The following is a 21,855-nucleotide window of genomic DNA, read 5'->3' as shown; positions in this document are numbered from 1 at the left end:
CACCCTAGTCCAGAGGCAGCAAAGCAGGCCCTGAGTGAGCATGAATGACTGCTTTTCATTGGTTCTCAGAAACCTCCCTTGTTTGATCTATTCCACAAACCCGTGTTGTGAAAATTAGATTGACAGCGGAAACCTCTGTAGACCGAATTTTTACTATTCTACTGCCTGATGCTTTCTTCCCCAATCTGCTAGTGTAATATAAGCAAAGAAAGGTAGCCCCTCCAATCTTATTATGTTCTCCCAGTGCACAGAAGGATGCACTTGCAATGCCTAGGACAGGGGGGCTGTGTGGATGGGTTAGGGTGGGTAGTATGGCTTCCAGATTATATCCAAACTTCTGGTATCTTGGTCGGACCACTAAGCTATTTTTAAGAGGGGTCAACAGATTTGCGTGCATGCGTGCACGCACGCACGCACACACACACGCACACGCGCACGCACGCACGCACACACACACACACACGTCCCTTTCCAATGAGCTGATAATCCTGAATATCCAAGTGCTTTCCTCAATAAATAATTGAACAAGCCTAATGTTTTGGACCTAATGTATAATTAAAATGTACCCAATGTGACAATTTTATGGAGGGTGCCATATTCATTTCCTTTCAAGCAATCCCAGTTGCCTGACAGTCCTGTTGATCCTCTGCCTCTAATACATTTAGCCATAGACCGTGAGCTAGCATATGCAAATCGGATGTATCTGACTGATTCAGACACTTCTGCCGCCAAAGAGATCAGAAGGACGCCAGGCAACTGGTATTGTTTAAAAGGAAACAAATATGGCAGCCTCCATATCACTCTCGCCTCAGGTTCGTTCACTTTAATTTCCCAATATCTAGTTTCAGGACTTGCATGAAAGAATGATCCAGTTATAGGCTATGTTTTTGCAGAAATATTGAAACTTCAAAAGAATTTGCTAACTTACAGACAGCACTGTCCTCAGATTCCCCATAGGTCCTCCATTAGCCCCGCTAGCTGCTCTACGACTCTCATAAGGAGGGCAGAGAGTTATCCGGCCGCAGGAAGTCATCCATAACTCACACTCCTGCCATTACAAAGAGGTGCAATTAATTCTGAGATCATCAAAATCGGGAAAAGCCATTGTAAACACGATGTGTGAGTGTGCTAATGAGACGGGCGGGGGAAGGACCTTGTAGCGGCTGTAGAGATGTCGCGCGGCAGATGGCCAGGTGGCCGTATAATGGCTTGTTAACTTTGAGTCGAGGGTATAAATGTTTTCTCCTTGAATTGCTTGATTGACTCGAGTCGGAGACAAGCGAGCATTTTATGATTCACTGGATTAAACTTTTCCGTCTCGCTGGAGAAGCAGAGTGCCACTCCACTCCTTCGCCGGCACTCGAGCCCTGCCGTAAACTTTATGAAATATCCAGGCAGCGATTCAGGCTTTCATTTATAACTTGGAACAGGAGTGATTGCGAGAGAGAGAAAACTTTACAAGTTTCATTAAGTTCTTCCCTCTAGTTCTACGCAGAGAACAAACTGCCATATCTGGAGTGGAGACAGCACAGAAAACACAGGCAAAATCATCAGTCAAGCTAGACGCAAGACAGAAAAGCAATCTTTCAGGAAGATAAAGCTGATTTTTATCATGGCTGCCATCTCTGCGTTATTTCCCATAATCCTCTGGGCCTTTTCTCTCACATGATTATCATGCATAACAGAAGAGGCTGCTGAAACATCATGGCTTCCACCTGTTCATTATTTCCCATTATCCTTTAGATGTGTGGTTCTGTCATATGATTATCTTAAAGTTGATCCATCATGGCTGCAACCTGTTCATAATTTCCCATAAAGACTTCAACGCATGCTAGATGGTTCTTGGCCAGGGCAGCCAGTCAGGTCAACTGCCTAGAATCTAGCGTACGTATGACCCCGATAAGTCCTCAGCTGAACACAAACTGACCATACTGTTCTCCTTCCCACCAGCCTCTGCACCAGGAGGACCAGTTCCAGTTACAATGGCACCCACAGCAGAATTAACCTGGGGCCCCTCATAACCCCCCCCCCCCGTAAGTGACATTAGGGTGCCCCTTGCAAAGTCATCCCCCTGCTCCCCAACAGCTAACTTCTACATCTCTCCACCCCAACTTTATTTTTATCCCTGTAGCACCTGCAGTGTTTTGGGCAGTGTAGCGACTGGCGCACTCTTCCATTACTCCATGCATTCCCATCTTCATCCTCACACGGTTGTCTCTCCTCTGTGACTTGGGGCATTTTATTACGTAATATGCTTCCACGTCACTAAGAAGATGAGACCAGCGGGCATGAAGATGGGAATGCGCAGACTGATGGAGCACCTGAAGAGGTCAGTCACAATGCAGCCAAAAACTCTGCAGGGGCCCTGGGGAGAAAAATTGAGGTTGAGGGGAGATGTGGTGGGGCCCGGCAGTGCGCAGTGCCCAGTTTGCCCTTCGGCCCTTGCACTCTGTTGAGACAGCCATAAGACATTATTATTATATTACATTTATATAGTTCTGACATATTCAACAGCGCTGTATGGAGGTCACGGATCTGTTCCCATCAGTCACTGCACCAGAGAAGCTTACACTTTAACATTTGCAGCCTCCCTATTCTATTTGCAGCCTACCCTCCATATGCAGCAGCCTGTCTTCCATGTACAGCCCTTGGATAGCAGCTGCCCAAGACCCGGGCCTCTGAGACCTTTCAAGAAATCAAGCCCTGGAGAATCCACAGCTCTCCACAGGGAACTCTACCACTCTTCATAAGAGAGCTCACACTCTAATGCCTCCTATGAACTCATACTGTTATTGTGAATATATTCTCCTCATCACCCTGTGTTTATTCACAGTCCACTATATGCACTTGAATGAGTTCCCCTTAAAAAAAAACAATTTGTGGAAATGGAGTGTAATTGGCTGCGCTGAGTTCTCTGTGTTCCATCTTTTTGTCAGGCTAAGCACTAAACACATTGTGCGGGAGCGCAGTCACCGGGGTAATTATCCTGTAGAAGTAACAGAGAGGAAAGTCATTACTAGGGCACAGCCAGTCCTGTCCTTGTCCCCCTCGGGAGGGAGCAGAACAATGTGTAGTCACCATTCAGGGCACCATGTGTGAGCGTCACAGCTGAGCGCACAGCATGCAGCGCCGCCAGGTAATGTGATGCGGACGCAGGGCCTACACTCCACCATCAATCCATCTTGTTAAGAGGCGGGAAAGCAGCTGCCATCTTGTAAGCACTGGCGAGGGACAGGCAGGAAACTGTAATGGAAGGAGTAGAGCGGGAGCAGTCACAGCCTATATCTATCATTATTTTCCATGTTGCCGGAGATATTTGTGATCCCACCGAGAGCCGTGTATTGTTTTGTGTACTGTATGAATAGAAGGCTGCAGAGAACACCGCAAAGAGTGCCGGCACCAGAACACAAGGATAACACATCAGGCTGTACTTAAAGGGTAACTCTACATTTGTTATTACATATAGATGTATTTACACCTTCTCAAATGACAACTGTTCCATTCAGCTGTAGATATATATAAGTCACACACAGAGCAGGATTATTCACCAGGCAACCTAGGCAGGTGCTTGGGGCCTAGTGGGTGTCAAGGGGCCATACCTGCCACCTTCTTTGACCTCTCTCCAATTCAGCTTACCAAAAGGACCACAAGGGGGCCCTTACCCTACTACCTTGCCTAGGGCCCCATTATATCTTAACCCATCTCTGGACACACATACGGACCTGAGGAAGCGGCTTCAGGCTGTGAAATGCGTTGTCTTTCTATAGAAGGGATGTGGAACTCCAGTTCTCAAGGGCCGAGGTCACACATTTTTGGCACAGCTCAAATGAATTGATGGGTCCGAATCAGGAAAAGTGCGGTTCATCAAGTAGAACACATTTCTCAATTCATCTCAGTCCATCCTAAACACCTGGATATGACCTTCTAGAACTGGAATTTACTATTATTATTATTATTTAGTATTTAGAGAATATAGCGCCAACATCTTCCGCAGCACTGTACAGAGAATATGTAGTCTTGTCACTAACTGTCCCCCAGAGGAGCTCAACTGGCTGTCCCCCAGAGGAGCTCACAATCTAATCCCTACCAAAATTATATGTCTATTGCAGTCTATGGCCAAATTAGGGAGAAGCCAATTTACTAATCTGTATGTTTTTGGGATGTGGGAAGAAACCAGAGTGCCTAGAGGAAACCCACACAAACACAGGGAGAACATACAAACTCCTTGCAGATGTTGCCCTGGCTGGGATTTGAACCGGGGACCCAGTGCTGCCAGGCGAGAGCGCTAACCTCTACGCCACCATGCTGCCCTGGTCTATAGTATTGTATTTAATAAATCTCGTCATCTGGGAAGGTAATCCAACACATTTTTTCGAATCCTTTAATTATTTTACATTTTTGTGATGCCTCCTGTTAGCAGATATTTTGTGGTGCTACCTCTGTTAGGTTGTTAGAAGGTTCAGTCTTTAGGTATTGGATACTGATTGGATTGAAGTTCAATCCTGGGTTGGGATACTTCTTTAACGTATTGGCCCAATCTCTGCACTTTTAGATAGCTAGACCTTGACACAGCCTCTCCCACGCAGTTGTGGCGGGCTGGCATTAGTCTGCTCAGGCTCTGTGTTCAAACAAACATTTTTCTACAAACAGAATCTCTCAACGGAAACCCCAGCATGCCAGCTCGAATCTGTTAAAGACACTTTCAAAAAAGCATTCAAGACAGTTTATCATCCGCGGCGGCAGATACCCCGCGATGCTTCCTCCTCAGTGTCCCCCAGCTGTTTAACCAACCCTCTCCCCCCCCACAACACCCCACCCCGCCGTCATTTTGCCTTTCTTTACGTAATTAATAATTTACATAAAACCTTTTGCCTCCTCTTTTATCTTGAAGTATTGATAGAAGTCGCTGTGAATTAAAAAAGTCTGGCGTAAGAAACGAGAAAACGCTTTGAAATGCAAAGAAACCGGAATTAAAATTCATAGCGCTGTATTTTAGGGGGCTGGCGGCGGGGGGGGGAGCAGGCTCTATTGGGAAGCTGATGAATATTTGAACAGACCATTATTTTAATCAGCTGTGTTTAATTAATACGTGTGTCGGATGGAGAAGAGTGGCGAGGTTTGGGCTGGGTGGGTTATTTTAACGCATTTAGTTTGACAGCCGGGAAAACTAAATTATAACCCTGGAAAATTAGCCTTGACTCCTCTACCAATCAATTTAAACATGTAATTAGCCAAAATGAAAAGTGCCACAAACACAATTGACTTTCGCCTGACTGAGGCTTTATGTATATTTAAGAAGCGTTCCCTAATCAGAAGAAACTTAATAACTTGGCGGCTGTTATTTGGAAAGTGGTGTTTCGAGTGAATTCGGAACAGACACTGCAGCTTAATTGCAGCCTAGCAGCTGTCCCGGATTTCAGATGTGACGAGTTAGTGAAGTCTCCGCGCTGTGTACAAAGGTTGGAATGAAATTATCGTTTAGTCGGTGACGGATAGCAGAGGACTTGGTGCGGTGGGGGAAATCTGATCTGATGGTCTTCAGTCTCCTGGGCAGCAAGGTGACGTAGCGGTTATTGCTCTCACCTTGCAGTGCTGGGTCCGCGGTTCAAATCCTAGAAAGGGCACTATCTGCATGACAATTGTATGTTCTCCCCGTGTCTGTGTGGGTTTCCTCCGGGTAGTTCTGTTTCCTCCCAAATCACAAAAACATACAGATAAGTTCATTGGCTTCCCACTAGATTGGCCCTAGACACATAGACACACTACACAATATGTACATAGACATATGACTATGGTAGGGATTCGGTTGTGAGGCGGCTGAAATGCTCGACTAAGGAGCAGTTCAGCCGTCTATGGAAAAGAGACCTTATTTTTTATAGTCTCCCACTTTTTTTGTTGTTTTTGATTAGGTTGGAGGGTCTCAGCAATGTACTCCTTTAATAAATGATACAGAATTGTATACATTTAGCAGCTCAAAAATAACTCTATAAAAAATAAATTTACAGGAAATACAATTTGTTGATCTGATAGTGTCAACTCCATACTTTGGGGTTCTGCCCTTGAGCACTTTGGAATTGGAGGACCTCAGCCACCTCCTGATCATCATGTCCTCTGTATGGATAATAAAGCAGAGGGTTGGGGATCCAGTTATGATGGCAGCATGTATGCAGACCCGGGAACTCCTAGTGCAGAGATCTCTCCACCACATTACCAGTGAGAGTGAAAAAAGTGTGGTTTAAAGGGATCCAAGCAGCTTTTTTTCCTGCAGTTTGTCCTGGTATTGAATAGCTGTAGGAGCTGCCATTTCCCCCCTCCCATCTACCCTTATTTATTCATGGGAAGGTGTGAATGTAATCAAGTGTGACTTCTCTAAACCATTTGAAACAGTGACCTATCTCCCCACCCCGTTGCTGATTAAAGCTTTTGTTTGCTCATTGTTACTGCTAATTACAACAGTTTTTATCTGCCTACTCTTTCTGTGGACAGAAGGCCAATTACAAACATTTAAATGTAAAAAGAAGAGGTAGATTGGATTTTTTTTTAGTAATGAGCCACACTGTTAGCGTGCATTTTTTCATGTGCTATTGAGATACCCTAGGGGCTAAAAATGCTGCTCTGTTCACTTTAACTCTTCAGCTTCAGTCCAACACTGAAATGCGAATTCTATAAGAATACTAACATTTGTATAGCGTTTTTCCCCTGACGGTCTCAAAGCGCTTGATGCTCAAGAGGCCACCCTGCAGTGTTAGGGAGTCTTGCCCCAGCACACCTTACTGAATACGTACTGCCCCTAACCAGGAATAGAACCCTGCTCTCCCATGGTACCGATTGACCCTTTAAGGAAAAGGCAGTCATTAAGGAGTTAACTGGCAGTGTGGGTGGTTTGGATGATGCCCCGAAAGCTTGGCGTTGTCTGAAAGCATTTGTTAATTTTTCCAAAGCAAGCGTTGCGTTCTTAATAGGGTTATCACACCACTCGCCTCCCGACTGCAAATACTGCTGATGAGGACATTAATTTCTATGTAATTTGTGTATTTTAAGGTTCTTCTGCAGGCAAGTGTCTCATTAATAAAAATGTGATTAAGAAAACCAGGGCCGCTGTCTTCATTAACACCAGAAAACGAGGTCTGACGACGTCTGTAAAAGAAAGGCGCAGCACGCGAGGAATTCTCCTATGAGAGCTTCTGTCAGAGAGCCGTGTGTTCTAGAACTCATGTAAAAAAAGTGATGAAACGGAAAACATGAAAGGGTGTTTGTGTGTGTGTGTGTGTGGGGGGGGGGTTACTTATAATATGTCTTCTTCACAACACATGGAAGGGTTACAGTATGCGACCAACTAGGCAGATTCCCTAAAACCACCAGCACCCTTAAAGAGACAGAGTTGAGTCATGTTGCCATTTTTCACTTACCCGGGGCTTCCACCAGCCCCATAAGCATGGATGTGTCCCTCGCCGTCCTCCTTAACACCTCTGTTAAGCCGCAATCGTCTCCAGTAAGCGGATCAGTGACATCAGCGGGGGGCTTTCTGCGCATGTGCGGATCTTCTGCGCAAGCACAGAAGGCCCTAGGCTGATGTGACTCAGTCACACTGAGCCGCATACCAGAGGGTTGATTGCGGCTGAACGGACAATTTTGTGAGGACCACGGGAGCCTGTTGTCTATCATCAAGGGCACCTCCACCAGCGTTTTTAATATAGTCCATACCCTTTGGGGTTTATAGTCACAAAGATCCTGCAGTCCTCACAACTATCCAAGGAGAGCGACCAACCAGCATCTGCTTTGACAAACCTGGAAAACCAAGCGGGGACGGTTATATTACCACAGGTTCTGATGGTGGTTGCAACGAAGCTCCTGAGAATGTGCATCCACTCAACAGTCCAGGGACAGCACTTTACTGTGATAATGGGTTTTTAATTTTCAAACCACCACTGACTGATTTCCGAACCCTTTCACGTTGGCTGCATCCAAGAGGCATCCAAGTTTGGAAGTGGGTGTGTGTTCCTATAAAAACGCGTCGACATAGTGTAGATAAAGATAATTTTTGAAATATATGGCTAAGTTGGTGGATGCATTTCCAGCAACCCACTTTTGTGAGTATTCTTCACCTTCAAACACATAGACACTTTTAGTACCTACTGCACCATTTGGGCTCCTATAGCCCATGTGCTTTTGTTTTTTGTTTTTTTCAAAAGGGTCCCTACATCCTAATTTTGTCAATTTTTTTTTGTTGTATTCCCTAACAGTGAGAGGCCCACTGATTGCTTCTCTGATCCCACCTTCAAATGTAACCAAAGTAAAAAAGAAAATGATACAGGACAGGGGGGCTTTAAGGTTTTAACCTGATCAGCTGAACCTCATCCAGGCAAGTGATCAATCGCCACAAAGTACCGCGATCGCTTTAACTCTTGTTCGCGCCCATTGTGTGCCATCACGTGTACTCACCAACAGGAAGATGGATGGACTCATCGTCGCCTGATAAAAGGGCATTGCAATAGTCAAGGCGGGGGATGACAAGGGCAAGGATGAGAAGTATGGTGGTGTCAGGGGACAGGTAGGAGCGGCTCCTGGAGATGCTGCGGAGGTGGAAGTTGCAGGTCCGGTAATACTTTGGATATTTTATGCTCTCCCGCCTGCACACAAAGGGTTAGCGTTGCCGCAGCGATGTATTTTTATCATGAGCCATCGCAGACGGATAATACGATTACGGCGAGCGGTGACAGCTGCAATCCCTGCGTTGTGCCATTATCCAGCCTGACGCAGGCTGCTCTGGATACAATTAAGTAGCGAGATATTGATACGAGGACAGGCGGCCAGATAATCAGGTAAGGACATGGAATGTTTTTTTTTGTTTTGTTTTGTTCTTCTAGTTGGAGATTAGGGACCTGAGGATGGGAGGTTGTTTACTGGAATTTCTCTGATAACATCTCATGTCCAGACTGATAAGGGACGAGCGGCGTGGTGAATGGCAGACGCCTGTGTGTCCGAGGGGAAGATAATGAGGCACAAACAAGATGGATTTACTTCTAAAAGAGTAATAATGGATGACAAAAGACTCTTTGGCTGGGTTCACACTTGCCGGAGTGGCAGCTTATCCATACGGTACAGATACGCTGTACCGCGCTGGTCTGCTGCAGCTGGCAACTCCTGCCTTGCAGCACTGGGCCCCTGGTTCAAACCCCAGTCAGAGCACTATCTGCATAGAGTTTGTATTTTCTCCCTGTGGCTGTATGGGTTTCCCTTCACATCTCAAAAACATACAGATAAGTTACCGTAAGTGGCTTCCCCCTAGATTCACCCAGCCTAGACTACAATAAATGGCTTCTCATGTTGTCCTCTCCATATATATATATATATATATATATATATATATATATATATATATATATATATATATATATATATATATATATACACAAAGAAGGGGGAGCTATGCTAATTCTGGTCTGAGGGGAGTGGTCAATTTACATACAATCATTAACCCTCTGCACTCAAGATACTCACTGCAAGCCTGAACCCTAGCAGCATTAAAAACAATAAGGTTGCAAAATGATGAGGTTGCAGAAAAGGGACATCAGTTTCCAAAATGGATTACAAGCATTGTGTACATCATCTCGTTTTGTCCTGGATGCTACCTGCAGCGTCCAGAATCGGCTAACAGCGTTGCTTACCACCCTTAGGGGGTCAAAATGGAACGCATTTGCAGAGTGCTGCCGAAATTTGCCAAATGTTTTTTTGCTCACTAACAGAAAAGCTTTGATGGAGACGCCGGGCAGCTGGTTCAGATGCCCGTCTGAAGCCACCCTAAAGGAAGGAGTTCCCAGATGAGCAAAGATATATAGGAAGGTCCCTAGTGTCTGGCGGCGCGGGGATCGCCTAATGCCGGATACATGTGTTTGCCAATTGCTTAAAGGAATACTATCGATGTATGCATTTATTTTTAAATGCTGTATGTTGTAGCACACATTAGGGCAAGTACTAAGAGCAATTTGATTCCTCACACAGCTGTTCCTCTCAGCTGTAAAATCCTCCTTTTGGCGTCAGTGTTGGATACAAAATGTATCTAATACTGAGCTCCCAGAGGGCTAGACCATGTCTCTGCAAAGGGGAGATGCTATCAACTCCTCAGTTTATAGTTTAATTATCACCTTGCTGAAAGAATCTTGTTGATATGGTGGTAAGGGGTTAAAGATTCTAGCAATGTGTGTTCATTATCTTTGCTTCTCTTTACTGATAAAGATACTAATAATGCTAATTGTAGACAGTGGTTTGCCCCTCTCAGCAGCTTGTAAAGTGGATGCAGCCTGGAGTGAATTGCCTCAAGCAGGCAGCCAGTCTGAGTGTAAACACAGACTCTTGGTATAGCTAGTTATATTCCAGCAATATTCCAGCTCATTTAGTTACCTGTTACCACCTCAGCTCAGCCTATTTCTCCTCATGTCTGCTGCATGCTGTGAGTGACACAGTGAAATATATTTGTGAGCTGTGTGACAGAGTAACCAAGCAGCTCAGGCCCAGGGTGACCCAAACTATTATGAGCTGTGTGAGAAATGAATTTTTAAGCAGGGATAGCAAGAGTGAGACCTGGGTGAATAAATAAAGTGCCCCTAGCACTAGTGGTAATGTGTACACTAATATAGAGTATTAAAAAAAAAGTCGTTTCAATCGATAGTACTCCTTTAAGCAACCGGCCAAAAACTACTAACCAATCCTCCAGCTATGTTGTGTAGCTCCTAGTGGGCTCCTGGCGGCATTCCGGCATCTTCCGTGTACAGCTCTCAACGTATCACCTGAACCGCATTGGGTCATGTGACATGCCGGGAGTCGTGCATGGACACCAGAAACCTGCTAGGAGCTACATGAAGACTAGAAGACGTTGCTGGAGGCTCGGTGAGTATTTTATGGCTGGGAAACCTACCAAAACAGTCCCCGTTATCCTCTTGGGCATGCTGGCTAGTTGAGACTTCCAGTAGCCTGAGTTCTGGATAACAGGGACTTTGCTGTACTAGTGTTATTGAAATTTTGTGTGCACTACATGTATACTTTTACATTTAGTTCCTTGCATACAAATTCCTTCCATGTACCATCCCGCTGTTGCAGAGGTTAAAGAGAATAACCAGGTGAGTATGAGAAGACGCCTGCACTAACACTGTTACAGGTGCATGCGTTCCCCCCTCCACATGGCGCTGTGCCCTCTACCCCCTCCTGAGGGTTGTTGCGCGGAGCAGCGGGCAGCTTGTCTGAGACTTGTAGACGATCCCTCAGAGAGCGTACACCTGTCAGTACATCTGGCTCATGTACCGGTGCGGAGATCAAACGTCTGTTTTCCATTTCTGAGATGAGCGCGGCCCGTAATTAGCGTGGAAATTATGCAGGTGCCCGATGACAGAACAACAAAGACTCCAAAGTACAGCGACATTTACAGGGAGGGGGTAAACTGTGTGCACACGAGCAGAATACACAAGCTGGTGAATGCTACTCGCTTCTGCCCTTAAAGGATTACTCCGCCTCAGCACAAATACCTGTATAACATAAATCACTACATAACTACACAGGTCAGTTTGAAGCTGGATGTCAAACTATTTTCTTTCAACTTCAGTCTGAATTAACTGCCCCCTCTACAGCTTGGATGGCTAACAAAATGGCACATCAACTCCACATAGTAGGATTGCTGGGTTCCTCACTAGAGTTGGACAGTGAGAAGCTAATTTTTCTGCATGTAAATTGTATGTAGCTTGGAATTTGCATTTAAGGCAGATTTATTAATATTCGATTGGCCAAGCTCTAATCACTCTCATCTCGCAAACACCTGAGCCATGTAGTGCAACTTTCCCAGGTGTTTACTGTTAAGTATATATAGAAGATATCAAGCCAAGCGGAGTAACTGCATGAATCTCAGTGCATTCCAGTTTGTTAAAATACCTGATATACAGTAAATATAAAGAGAGAGGGAGAGAGTTGCTTAGAGCAGACCTGAACTCTTGCACAGCACAAAATAAAAAGTTGTTATTCCACATACTGTATAGTTTGCTGAAGATATTCACTGCTCTGTGTTCAGTTTTGTTTAGGCAGATCAAAGTGTCTAACTAGTTCTTATCAGCAAGTGTGAATAGACTGCAGGAGAGCTCGGCCTAGGCAGCTCTCCATATAGCAAATGCTAAAGCTTAACCCTTCCAGTGCAAAAGTGATACTAAATAAGCTTCGGGGGAGGGGGGGGGGGGGGGATTGTAGGATTTCCATAAATATGAATGAATATTTTTTTCTAATTCTAATTCCTGCCTTATGTCACTAATGCTGGGAATACACATTTTTCAGTTGATTTACTGTCTGATCTTATTTTCGATAAATTTTCCGATCGATTTTCTTATCAATTTCCATTCACTTCTATGAGAAATCGATCAGAAAACTGATTAAAAATAAGATTGGACACGTTGGAAATTATCTATCGAACCATCTATGGCCTGGTGCACACCAGAGGAGTTTTTCTGAGCGTTTTGAGTTTTTAAATCTGCTGCTAATGTTATCCTATGTGTCTGTGCACACTGGAGCAATGAGGTTTTGTAAAAAAAAAAAACCCATAGCCTTACAGTGTTCTCCCCAGGCTCTTTTAGCCGGGTGCTTCACCCGGCTAGTTTTGGGGAGCACCCGGATGTCACCGGCTCACCTCCTCCTATGCTGTAAGCATAGTTACTCAAAGAAGCACTGGCCTTGCATTCTCTCATCTCACCCCACCCGGCTACTTTCTCATGCCACCCGGCTACAATTTCATGCCACCCAGCTGGGAAAAATTTCTGGGGAGAACACTGCATTACATTGGGAAGAGCTTTTGAAACCTCTAAAAGCTCTTCCCAATGTAATGCTATGGTTTTTTTTTACAAAACCTCATTGCTCCAGTGTGCACAGACACATAGGATAACATTAGCAGTAGATTTAAAAACTCAAAACGCTCAGAAAAACTCCTCTGGTGTGCACCAGGCCTATCTGCTGAAAAAACTTATGGTGTATTACCAGCATAACTGTCCTTAGAATCTTACACTCTAATCACAGTCTCATATCATCCTTAGTGACATAAGACAAGAATTAGGGTGTAAGTGCCTGAGGTCAGTGATATGAGGCAGGGATTAGACTGTAAGCTCCTGTAATCAGTGATCTGAGGGGGGCAGTCTCTCCCATTTAAGGCACCAGTAGGCCCATGCCGACATTGCCTAATGGAAAATCTGGCCCTGCTGGCTAATCTTGACCAGTTTAGCACTCCCCTACTCTGTGTTCCCCACAGAAAGTCTTCTGTAATATGGAAGAGTGGCAGACCTCTGGTGTGGGGTTCAGTAGTTTATGAACATGCACCACATTCTGACTACACCATTTGGTGTATGCTGATCTGTGATGCTGCATGACTGGTGGTTCTGACGTTTCTCCCCACAGCCTTTCACCTAACCCTTATTGCCACTGTTTCAGAAATCCCTCTTTTTACATCTAATCTTGCCCTCCTTCTCTAAAGAAAGGAACCCCTTTGTCATTGCTAACCCTAATCTTCTAACCATAGCTGCTAAAGCTAGGGTTGGAGCCTTTGACCAAGGTTCAGATACTGGCTCAACCTCATATATAAAACTTATCTATGACCTTTCTGAATGGTTGGTTGTCCTACATTTTTTAATGGTTGCCCAACTATAATGGCTCATCACCTTTTGTCATCTTGATCTACCATCTTAGTTTGCCATTTGGTACCATATGCACCATCGCTCTACAATAATAATCACAGGTGTCCGATTGCTCAAAGACAACGTTCTATCTATCTGCTGGGTCTCTCCATCTCCATGTGTGCCAACTTCTGGCGCGTACCCCCGCCCCTTGAATAGAAGCAATTACCTTTTGTGCAAGGGGGAGGGGCAACACCAGGACCCAGCATGTAGGTAAAACTTTGCTCAAAGCACAAAACTCAAATCACAAGCGCTGTACAGTTGCAGGTACATGTAGAAAGAGGACAGAGGCGCCAACAGGATAAAATAAATTCAAATGTTTAAAAAATGCTTGGGAGGCAGTGGTGGACTCCAAGAAGCAGACACAATAACTAAGTCCACCACTGCCTCCCAAGCACGGAAAATGCTACGCGTCCCCATTGGTCAGCGCGCAAAGCTGACAGGGGATGAAGTCAGGCAAGCCACTATTGGTTAGCCACAAACGGGGAACACTCGTTATGACACGCCCAGCACAGGGATCAGCGCGGATAAGTATGATTCATTGGCAACGATGTGCACACAGGTATGCTGGCTAGTCATTTATCCAATAACGTTAAACTTTACATTACACCGTCCGAAAGGGGGTGGGGTTCTGCTCACAGTTAGGGGTGTGATTTCCTATAGTGTACTTATTTAAAGGTTGTTTGCACTAGGGTGATTGTACATATTTTGTCTGTTTATGCCTTGATAAAGTGGACCTGTTCCAGGCCCCGAAACGATAATCGGTTGTGACGATAATATGTTGTGTATGTGCGCATTGATACAATAAAAACTATATTCTGCCCGAAAAGTCTGTGTGCAGACCCCTCTCTTGGATATTGGGTGCCTGGAGGGCCGAAGTCGCCAGGTTTACAGAGCCGCCAGTGGGATCACAGAAGGGACCGAGAGGACATTGAGGGACCTTGCGGCCTAAAGGGGGCTGGTGGAAGCCCCAGGTAAGCCAAGATTTGCTTTTTTTTAACTCTGCTCAGGGTACCTTTAAATGCGGAAAACTGCTGGCAGCCATTACACACACGGTGGTGACAGACAGTTACTGCCACAAAATCACTGCATGTTGGAATTGTACAAATGTCGTTAAACGTGCCAACCCTCCATCATCTACACATGGATAGGTGGTCTTCCATGTAGTTACATGCAGAGCAATCTTGAAGGAGATGCAAAGCATGCAATTAACCCCCCTCAAAACAGTAAACGTGGAGTAGTCCTGAGACTCATTCAATAAACGCTAGGCTGCTCCTATACAGTGACGAAGCAATAGGGGATGCAGAGGTTGTGACCGCACCGGAGCCCCTAGGCTAGAGGAGCACACTAGGGACCCGCCTTCATCCATTTTATTAGCTTTGCATGTGCGCCGTGCTGGTAATGATCACCTTTATATGTACAATGAATAGGGGTAATTTTTACCAAACTGTTTCCTTAGTCTGATTACACTTCTGACACTGCAGCTGTCCTTGGTTGGTTTTTGGTACCATATCAATACAGTGCTTGGAGCCCCGAGCTCCTTAGTTATGACACTGCTCCTATAGACCAGGGCTTTTTAACCCTGTCCTCAAGTACCACCAACAGTACATGTTTTGCAGGAAACCACAAACATGCACAGGTGAGGTAATTAGTGTCTCAGCAGAGCCTGTGTGGATTTCCACAAAACATGCGCTGTTGGTGGGCCTTGAGGACAGGGTTGAAAAGCCCTGCTATAGACGGCCTTTATAGTGAATGATCAGACTGCACGGTCAGCATAACAATCGCAGCACTGTGCTGCCTCTCCTGCTCCTTGCCTAGGATTGCACAATGTTTCTCATATAGGATCGGAGTACAGCTTTAAACTTTCAAGATAATTAAATAAAACAAAACCGTAAAGCATCGTATATAAATCTCTTGAAGGCGCGCTTAAACAAAAGCACTTAAAATTAAACACAGTTGCCATTCATTCCTGCAGGCTGACATTAATTCTTTCTTTATGACTGCGCTACGCTGCAGTGCTGCAAAAGGCAGCGATACAGATTAAGGGAGCTCTCCTTAAAATGGGGCACCCAGGCATGAGCTGGGTGCTAAACAGTTACAAAGGAACATTTAAAGGGGACAGACCTCTCTCCGCCGGGATGCCCAACACGTCTGTTTAATCTTCCAGACCACGGCGGCCACCAGCAAGAGTGACAGGAAGCAGCTAAAAGAAAAAAGAAAAGGTAAATCATTCACTACAGCAAAGTGCCAGTTATCCAGAACTCAACTAACCAGAAGTCTCAACCAACCAGAACAAATTCTCGGCAGTACTCACAGAGGTGAAGGCCAACTTCTTAGGCTTTTTGTAGGCTCTGCTGTGGTTAAAGTGAACCAGAGATGAAGCACCCTCATGTATTTTACCATATAGATCAGTGGGAACATTTGAGAAAACACCTACCCTGCTCTCTGTTTTATTCTTCACTGCACAGCCTGCCTGTTATCAGCCCTGATAAAATCCCCCACTGAGCATTCAGTCTGGCTTGCTCAGGAATCATTATAGCGGAGTCATTATAGCAGAGCCAGAAGGGGGCAGGCTTTGGCTTGAAAAGACATCAGAGAAGACAGACACAGCTATAATGATTCCTGAGCAAAGCCAGACTGAATGCTCAGTCAGGTATTTTATCAGGGCTGATAACAAGCAGGCTGAGCAGTGAAGAATGAAACAGAGAGCAGGGTAGGTGTTTTCTCTAATGTTCCCACTTATATATGGTAAAATACATGAGGGTGCTTCGTCTCTGGTTCAATTTAAACACTGGATTCCATGGCCCTGACAAGGTTAACATACTTTCAATTACTGTATTTTAACATTTAATAGAGTTCATGGTATGCATCCAGAGTGGAGGATTGTACTGTATTAACTAGGCCTATTTTTAACATTCAGTCTCAAGCAACCAGAAAGCACACTTATCCAGGATCAGCCAATCCCCCTGGGTGCCGGATAACAGGGACTTTGCTGTATAACAATAAAACATCTATGCAACATTAACAAGCTCTGGTAATAAATGTGAAAGTTATTTACACCCACTAAGGGTTTATACACGCATATGATGAATGTCACCCAGCTATGTTTCTGTGGGGGGTGTATTCCAATGGAGCGGTGTGGTTGTGATGTTCCTATACTTCACTACAGTTCCTCTTTAAGCAATCCAGTAAACATCAAATTAATTTTGACAGCTAACTTTTCTCATTGAGCTCCACAAGCTCAAATTTGGTGTCTGAGACTTGACTTGAGGAACACAACAGCCCTACAACATACAGCAGCCCCCCAGACTCCCAGGAACAGGTCTAGAGAGCAGCTTAAAGAGGAGCTGTTAGGTATAGGGTCTCAGAGAAAAAAACACATATCAGTAGCCAAATATTGGCTGTACTTACATTACATATGCATTCCACTGTCCACGTTTGGATTTCACAGAATTTTTATATAGTATTTGCAGAGAATGATGGTCCTGACAGCTCATGGCAGGTTCCATGTTTGTCTGTCTCCTATGAAGCCAATTGTGATGTCATGTCCTCCCTGCTTCCTGATGATTCGACTCACAAAAAAGATCCTTCTGACAACACTACTGTGCAGTGAATATTAATTAGCCATTTGGCTAGGAACAATAGTGGACTCATGCAGTATACTCTAAGAACTTGTGCCCTGTCATTTTTCAGTGCTGTGAGTTTAGGCTGCTGTAACATGAGCCTGTAACTTCTCACAGCCTTAGGGCGTGATAGGGAAATTAAGGTAGTGTACTGGGGAGAAGCAGCCCCAGAATGCTTTGCAGTATGTTATGCGGCCTGTCGTCCTCCTTACCAGCTTGGGAATAACAGCTTCGCTGTTCAGCACACATCACAGTAAGAGAGATTTTTAACTTCAGTATTGCCTTTTTGGCTTCCTTCTAAACTGTTTAACACAGGAGAATAGAGGTTTAAATTAGCTTTTGCAGCCTGACAGTTACTCTTTAAAGGGAATCTTAAGTGACATGTGACATGATGAGATAGACGTGTATGTACAGTGCTTAGCACACAAATAACTATGCTGTGCTGCTTTTCTTCTTTCACTGCCTGATAGAGTTAATATTCACAGTTTTTCTCCAGTCAGACTACTGAAAAGGAATTACAGCCATAAAATACTTTGCTCTAGGAAGCCAAGTTCTCTGCCAGGAGAGGATAGATAAAAATAATCAATAGTTCATAAATTTGAGCACTTTGAGACACAGAGCACAAGGGAGGGAAGAGGCGCCCATATAGTGATAAAAATTTTGTTAAAAGCAGCATAATGAAAAAAAGTTGAGGTGGCTTACCTCAAATGAAGACAAATAGCCGTCATAAAGCACCTCTCTGTCGGCTACTTTATGTTGGCTATTTGCACTTTCCTAGGACTTGATTTGGCCTGAGGAAGTGGGCTTGGACCCATGAAACGTGTTGCCAGTGCATATTGCAATTTATCGTTAATATGAATTTGTCTTCAATTGAGGTAAGCCACCTCAACTTTTTTTATTTTATTTTAATTAACAAAAATGTATCACAATCTGGGTACCTCTTTCCTCCCTTGTGCATCTACACCAGTGGTTCCCAACCTGGGGGCGATCGCCCCCAGGTGGGCGATTTGGGTTGTAAGGGGGGCGGTAAATTTGTGGGGGGTGACAGGGGGCGATCAGTATGAAAAGGCAGAAAAAATAAAGTTGCAGTGTCACTCGTTTTTAAGAAAATTATGGGCAAAAAATATGATCTATATAAAATATGCAAGTGTGCTTGATAGAGTTGCGTAATTCCTCAGGGCTCGTTGGTCACGCGCCGGTGTAATGTCAGATATTGCAGCCCGGAAGCAGCCTTCCTCACTGAGTATCGCGCATGCTCAGTGGGAAGTTAGATATTTTTTACCTAAAATATCTCCGCTTCCACACCACGTACACTCCCGAAATTTTCAGGGGAGGGAGGGGACCCCCAGATCTAGCTCTGTGTCGAATTGCAGCCCCCGAGCCCTGCTAGTTCCCGAGATAGGTTTGCTGCAATCAGTCTCGGGAACCAGCGGGGCTCGGGGGCTGCAATTCGGCACAGAGCTAGATCTGGGGGTCCCCTCCCTCCCCTGAAAATTTCGGGAGTGTACGTGGTGCGGAAGCGGAGATATTTAGGACGTTTTACGTGGCTGCACAATTTAATGGGATGCAGGCTCCTACTGCGAATGCGGGGCTGCACAACGTGCGGAGCTGCAATAGCTGACATTACACCGGTAAGGGAATTTGCGCAAAGTAGCTGAGTCACCGTCTATTTTTAGCTGGCAAGGTCACAGCGCTACCCCCTCCACTGGCACCACCACCTGGCGTAAGGGTATACCGTACTAAGAGAAGGGGGGCGACAGGGGTGAGTCGTCTTCCCCTAAGGGGCGATACCTCATAAAAGGTTGGGAACCACTGATCTACACCCTCCTTTGGAGGGGTGTTCTAGTTGGCCCCCTGTGGTGCCACCACACAGAGGACCATCTAGTCTCATTTTACTAGAGAGCGACCTTCATGCAGGTTTCTGGATACCCAAGTGGAGTCGGGATGGTTGATCTCCACCTGCCTACAAGTGGTTGGTTGCCCTTCCACAACCTCCCTTTGTGAGTATCCTAATACACCATCTACATCTGTCTCTTGCTATTTTTGTGACATACTGCACCACCGAGGCTCCCGTTGTCCCTGTGTTTTTGTCTCCTAAGGATGCTCTTTGATTACCCTCAATTCCCACACGGAGACCAGGGCTGTGGAGTCGGAGTCAAGGAATCAGAGTAATTTTGGATAACTGGCGTCATAGTCGGTGGTTTCATAAACTGAGAAGTCAGATGATTCTTGTACAACATCCACAGGGTATGTGCTCCACCAATTGCAACTTTATTTGATGTATATCTGCACATCTGCACTTTATGATGTTGTAGCAATAAATTGAACACCTGCAGTAGTGCCGGCTTTTCCATTTATATTATTCGTCCAACATCCACAGCCCTGGTAAGTATTAAACGAATGAGTTGAAGTCGAGGAGTCGAAGTTGGAGCCATTTTGGGTACCTGGAGTCGGAGGTGTCATAAACTGAGGAGTCAGAGTTGGATGATTTTTGTACCAACTCCACAGCCTTGACAAAGTCAGATTGTTTCATTCAGCTGAGACAAAACAAAAAATCAGATTTTTTAAGTTTTTAAAAATAACCTAAAACTGTGCGATATCTAAAAGTCATTTTTAGGAGTAGGAGGATAGATACAGTGGTTTAGCTCTTCACATTGTTTTCACTTAAAGAGAGTCTTAAGACTTTAAAAAAATCCTCTTTTTACTTGTCATTTCTGTTCAACAGTATGAGCATAGCTAAAACGCCGCATTCCCGCGGCAGAACGATGTAATTAAACCCCCAAATCCCGGGGGAAAATTCCACGACTTTCCAGGTCGTGGATTTTGCTGCCCAGGGGAGGCAGAGCTTTGCTCGGTAGCTCTTCCTCCAGTTGCGTCAATCTCCACCTCTCCCCGCCCCTCTCAGTGAAAGCAGAGAGAGGGGCGGGAGGAGGCGGAGATCCGCAGAGATTAACGTGAGCAAAGGCAGAGCTACAGCGCAAAGCTCTGCCTCTGCCAGGAAGAAACCCCGAATTCAGCCCTGGGGATTTGGGGAGTTTAATTACATTGTTCTGCTGCGGGAATGCAGCGTTTTAGCTATGTTCATACTGCTTAACATAAATGTCAAGTACAAAGAGGATTTTTTTTTAATGCTTCAAACTCACTTTAAGCACTACACACTATTTTACAAAACTATTATTGCTGAAATTGTCGTTTTTACAACAGAGGGACATCCACATTTGAAAGGCGAGTGATTATACTTTCCTGGAGTTCACCGCTTCCCTAAACAGAGTCTCTCACATTGCCGGGACGCTCGGAATGATCTTTCCTCTGTTTAGTGACAATACTGCGGTGCAATTTAGATTTTAATTTTACAACTGTTGGAGAATTGTGTAGAAAAGTGACAGATAATAAGCTCAGCCGCAGAGCGGTGCAAGGCGATCCTCCTCCCCGAGTCGCACTGCGCCGGCTGATTGATGCCCGCTCAGCCTGGGAATAAGGGCTGGCGTTTAAGCAGGCCACTTATTCGGTTTAATGCAATATCTTGATTTCCACTTAATGGACAGAGTCAAACATCCGCGTTCCCCAGAGAGCTCGCCGCAATTTGCTTTGGAGGACAAAACAAACAGCCGGCGCAACTAAACAAAATTTACAAGGCCTAATCACAGAGCCGCAACGTCTCTACACGACGTACCACCCAGACTGAGGCCTTCAAGGGACTGTACAGCTGGAGGGTACGATCGCAAACTAGCACAAGCACTACAGATAATCTGCTATTAGCCAACACCTAATCTAATAGCATGCTGCACAGATAGAGCAATTCAACACCAGCTTATAAAGTTACAAACAACTGAAGAAAACTATTTAGGAACATTTCATAGAGTGAAAGAAAACTTTTGTATTTATAAGTACGGTAGTTTTGTTAGACCTTGGGGATGGTTAGAAACTATGCCAGGCTTTTACTGTTGCCTGTGTCCACACTAGGGAGTTTCCCGTGACTTAGTGTACCAACCGCACAGCATGAAGTGAGGGAAAATGACCCCTTCTTCTGACAACTGCCAGGAAAAGGGTATTCCCAATGTGAGATACGCCCCCAAAAAGCAGCACACACAAGAATTCACAAAAGGATTTAAAAAAAGGGGGGCAGGCAGTTGTCATAAGCCCAGAGCACAACACTGCACCCACACAGCGGTTAATTTAATTTAACTTCAACTTTTTTTGTTCAGCTTGTGCATAGTTTAATCACTTCCCTAGCACAGGTTATTTCACCTTAAAAAAAACTGCAATTTTCACATTTTACTTCTCCCATTTACTTGGCAATAACCTTATCACTACTTATCAGACTAAAATGATCTATTATTGTTTGGGGTTTTTTTGTTTTGTTTTTGCCACAAATTAAGCTTTCTTTTGCTAAGAATTATTTTATTTTCTATGCATTTTAATGGGAAAAAGAAAATAAAAATGAAAAAGTTATTATTTCTCAGTTTTCAGCTATTCTAGTTATTATTATATTCTAGTTTAAAAATAAAAAGTGCTATTGTATATAAAAACCCACACAT

At 44.7% G+C, this 21,855-nt stretch overlaps 1 protein-coding gene across 2 annotated transcripts in view; it reads right to left on the bottom strand.

Annotated features, from left to right (window-relative positions):
- The window catches only part of ATRNL1 (attractin like 1), a 903,042-nt gene that overhangs the window by 272,369 nt on the left and 608,818 nt on the right, over positions 1–21,855 (bottom strand). For both annotated transcript variants that reach the window (XM_068257926.1, XM_068257927.1), the window contains exon 26: positions 15,819–15,897. In XM_068257926.1, the coding sequence (XP_068114027.1) occupies positions 15,819–15,897 (79 nt within the window). The remainder of the gene's footprint in view (positions 1–15,818; positions 15,898–21,855) is intronic.

The sequence above is a fragment of the Hyperolius riggenbachi genome, chromosome 10, assembly GCF_040937935.1.
Source record: "Hyperolius riggenbachi isolate aHypRig1 chromosome 10, aHypRig1.pri, whole genome shotgun sequence".
Classification (NCBI taxonomy): Eukaryota; Metazoa; Chordata; class Amphibia; order Anura; family Hyperoliidae; genus Hyperolius; species Hyperolius riggenbachi.
The sequence above is the reverse complement of the archived record's forward strand: the minus strand, read 5'-3'. Positions and strand labels throughout refer to the sequence as shown.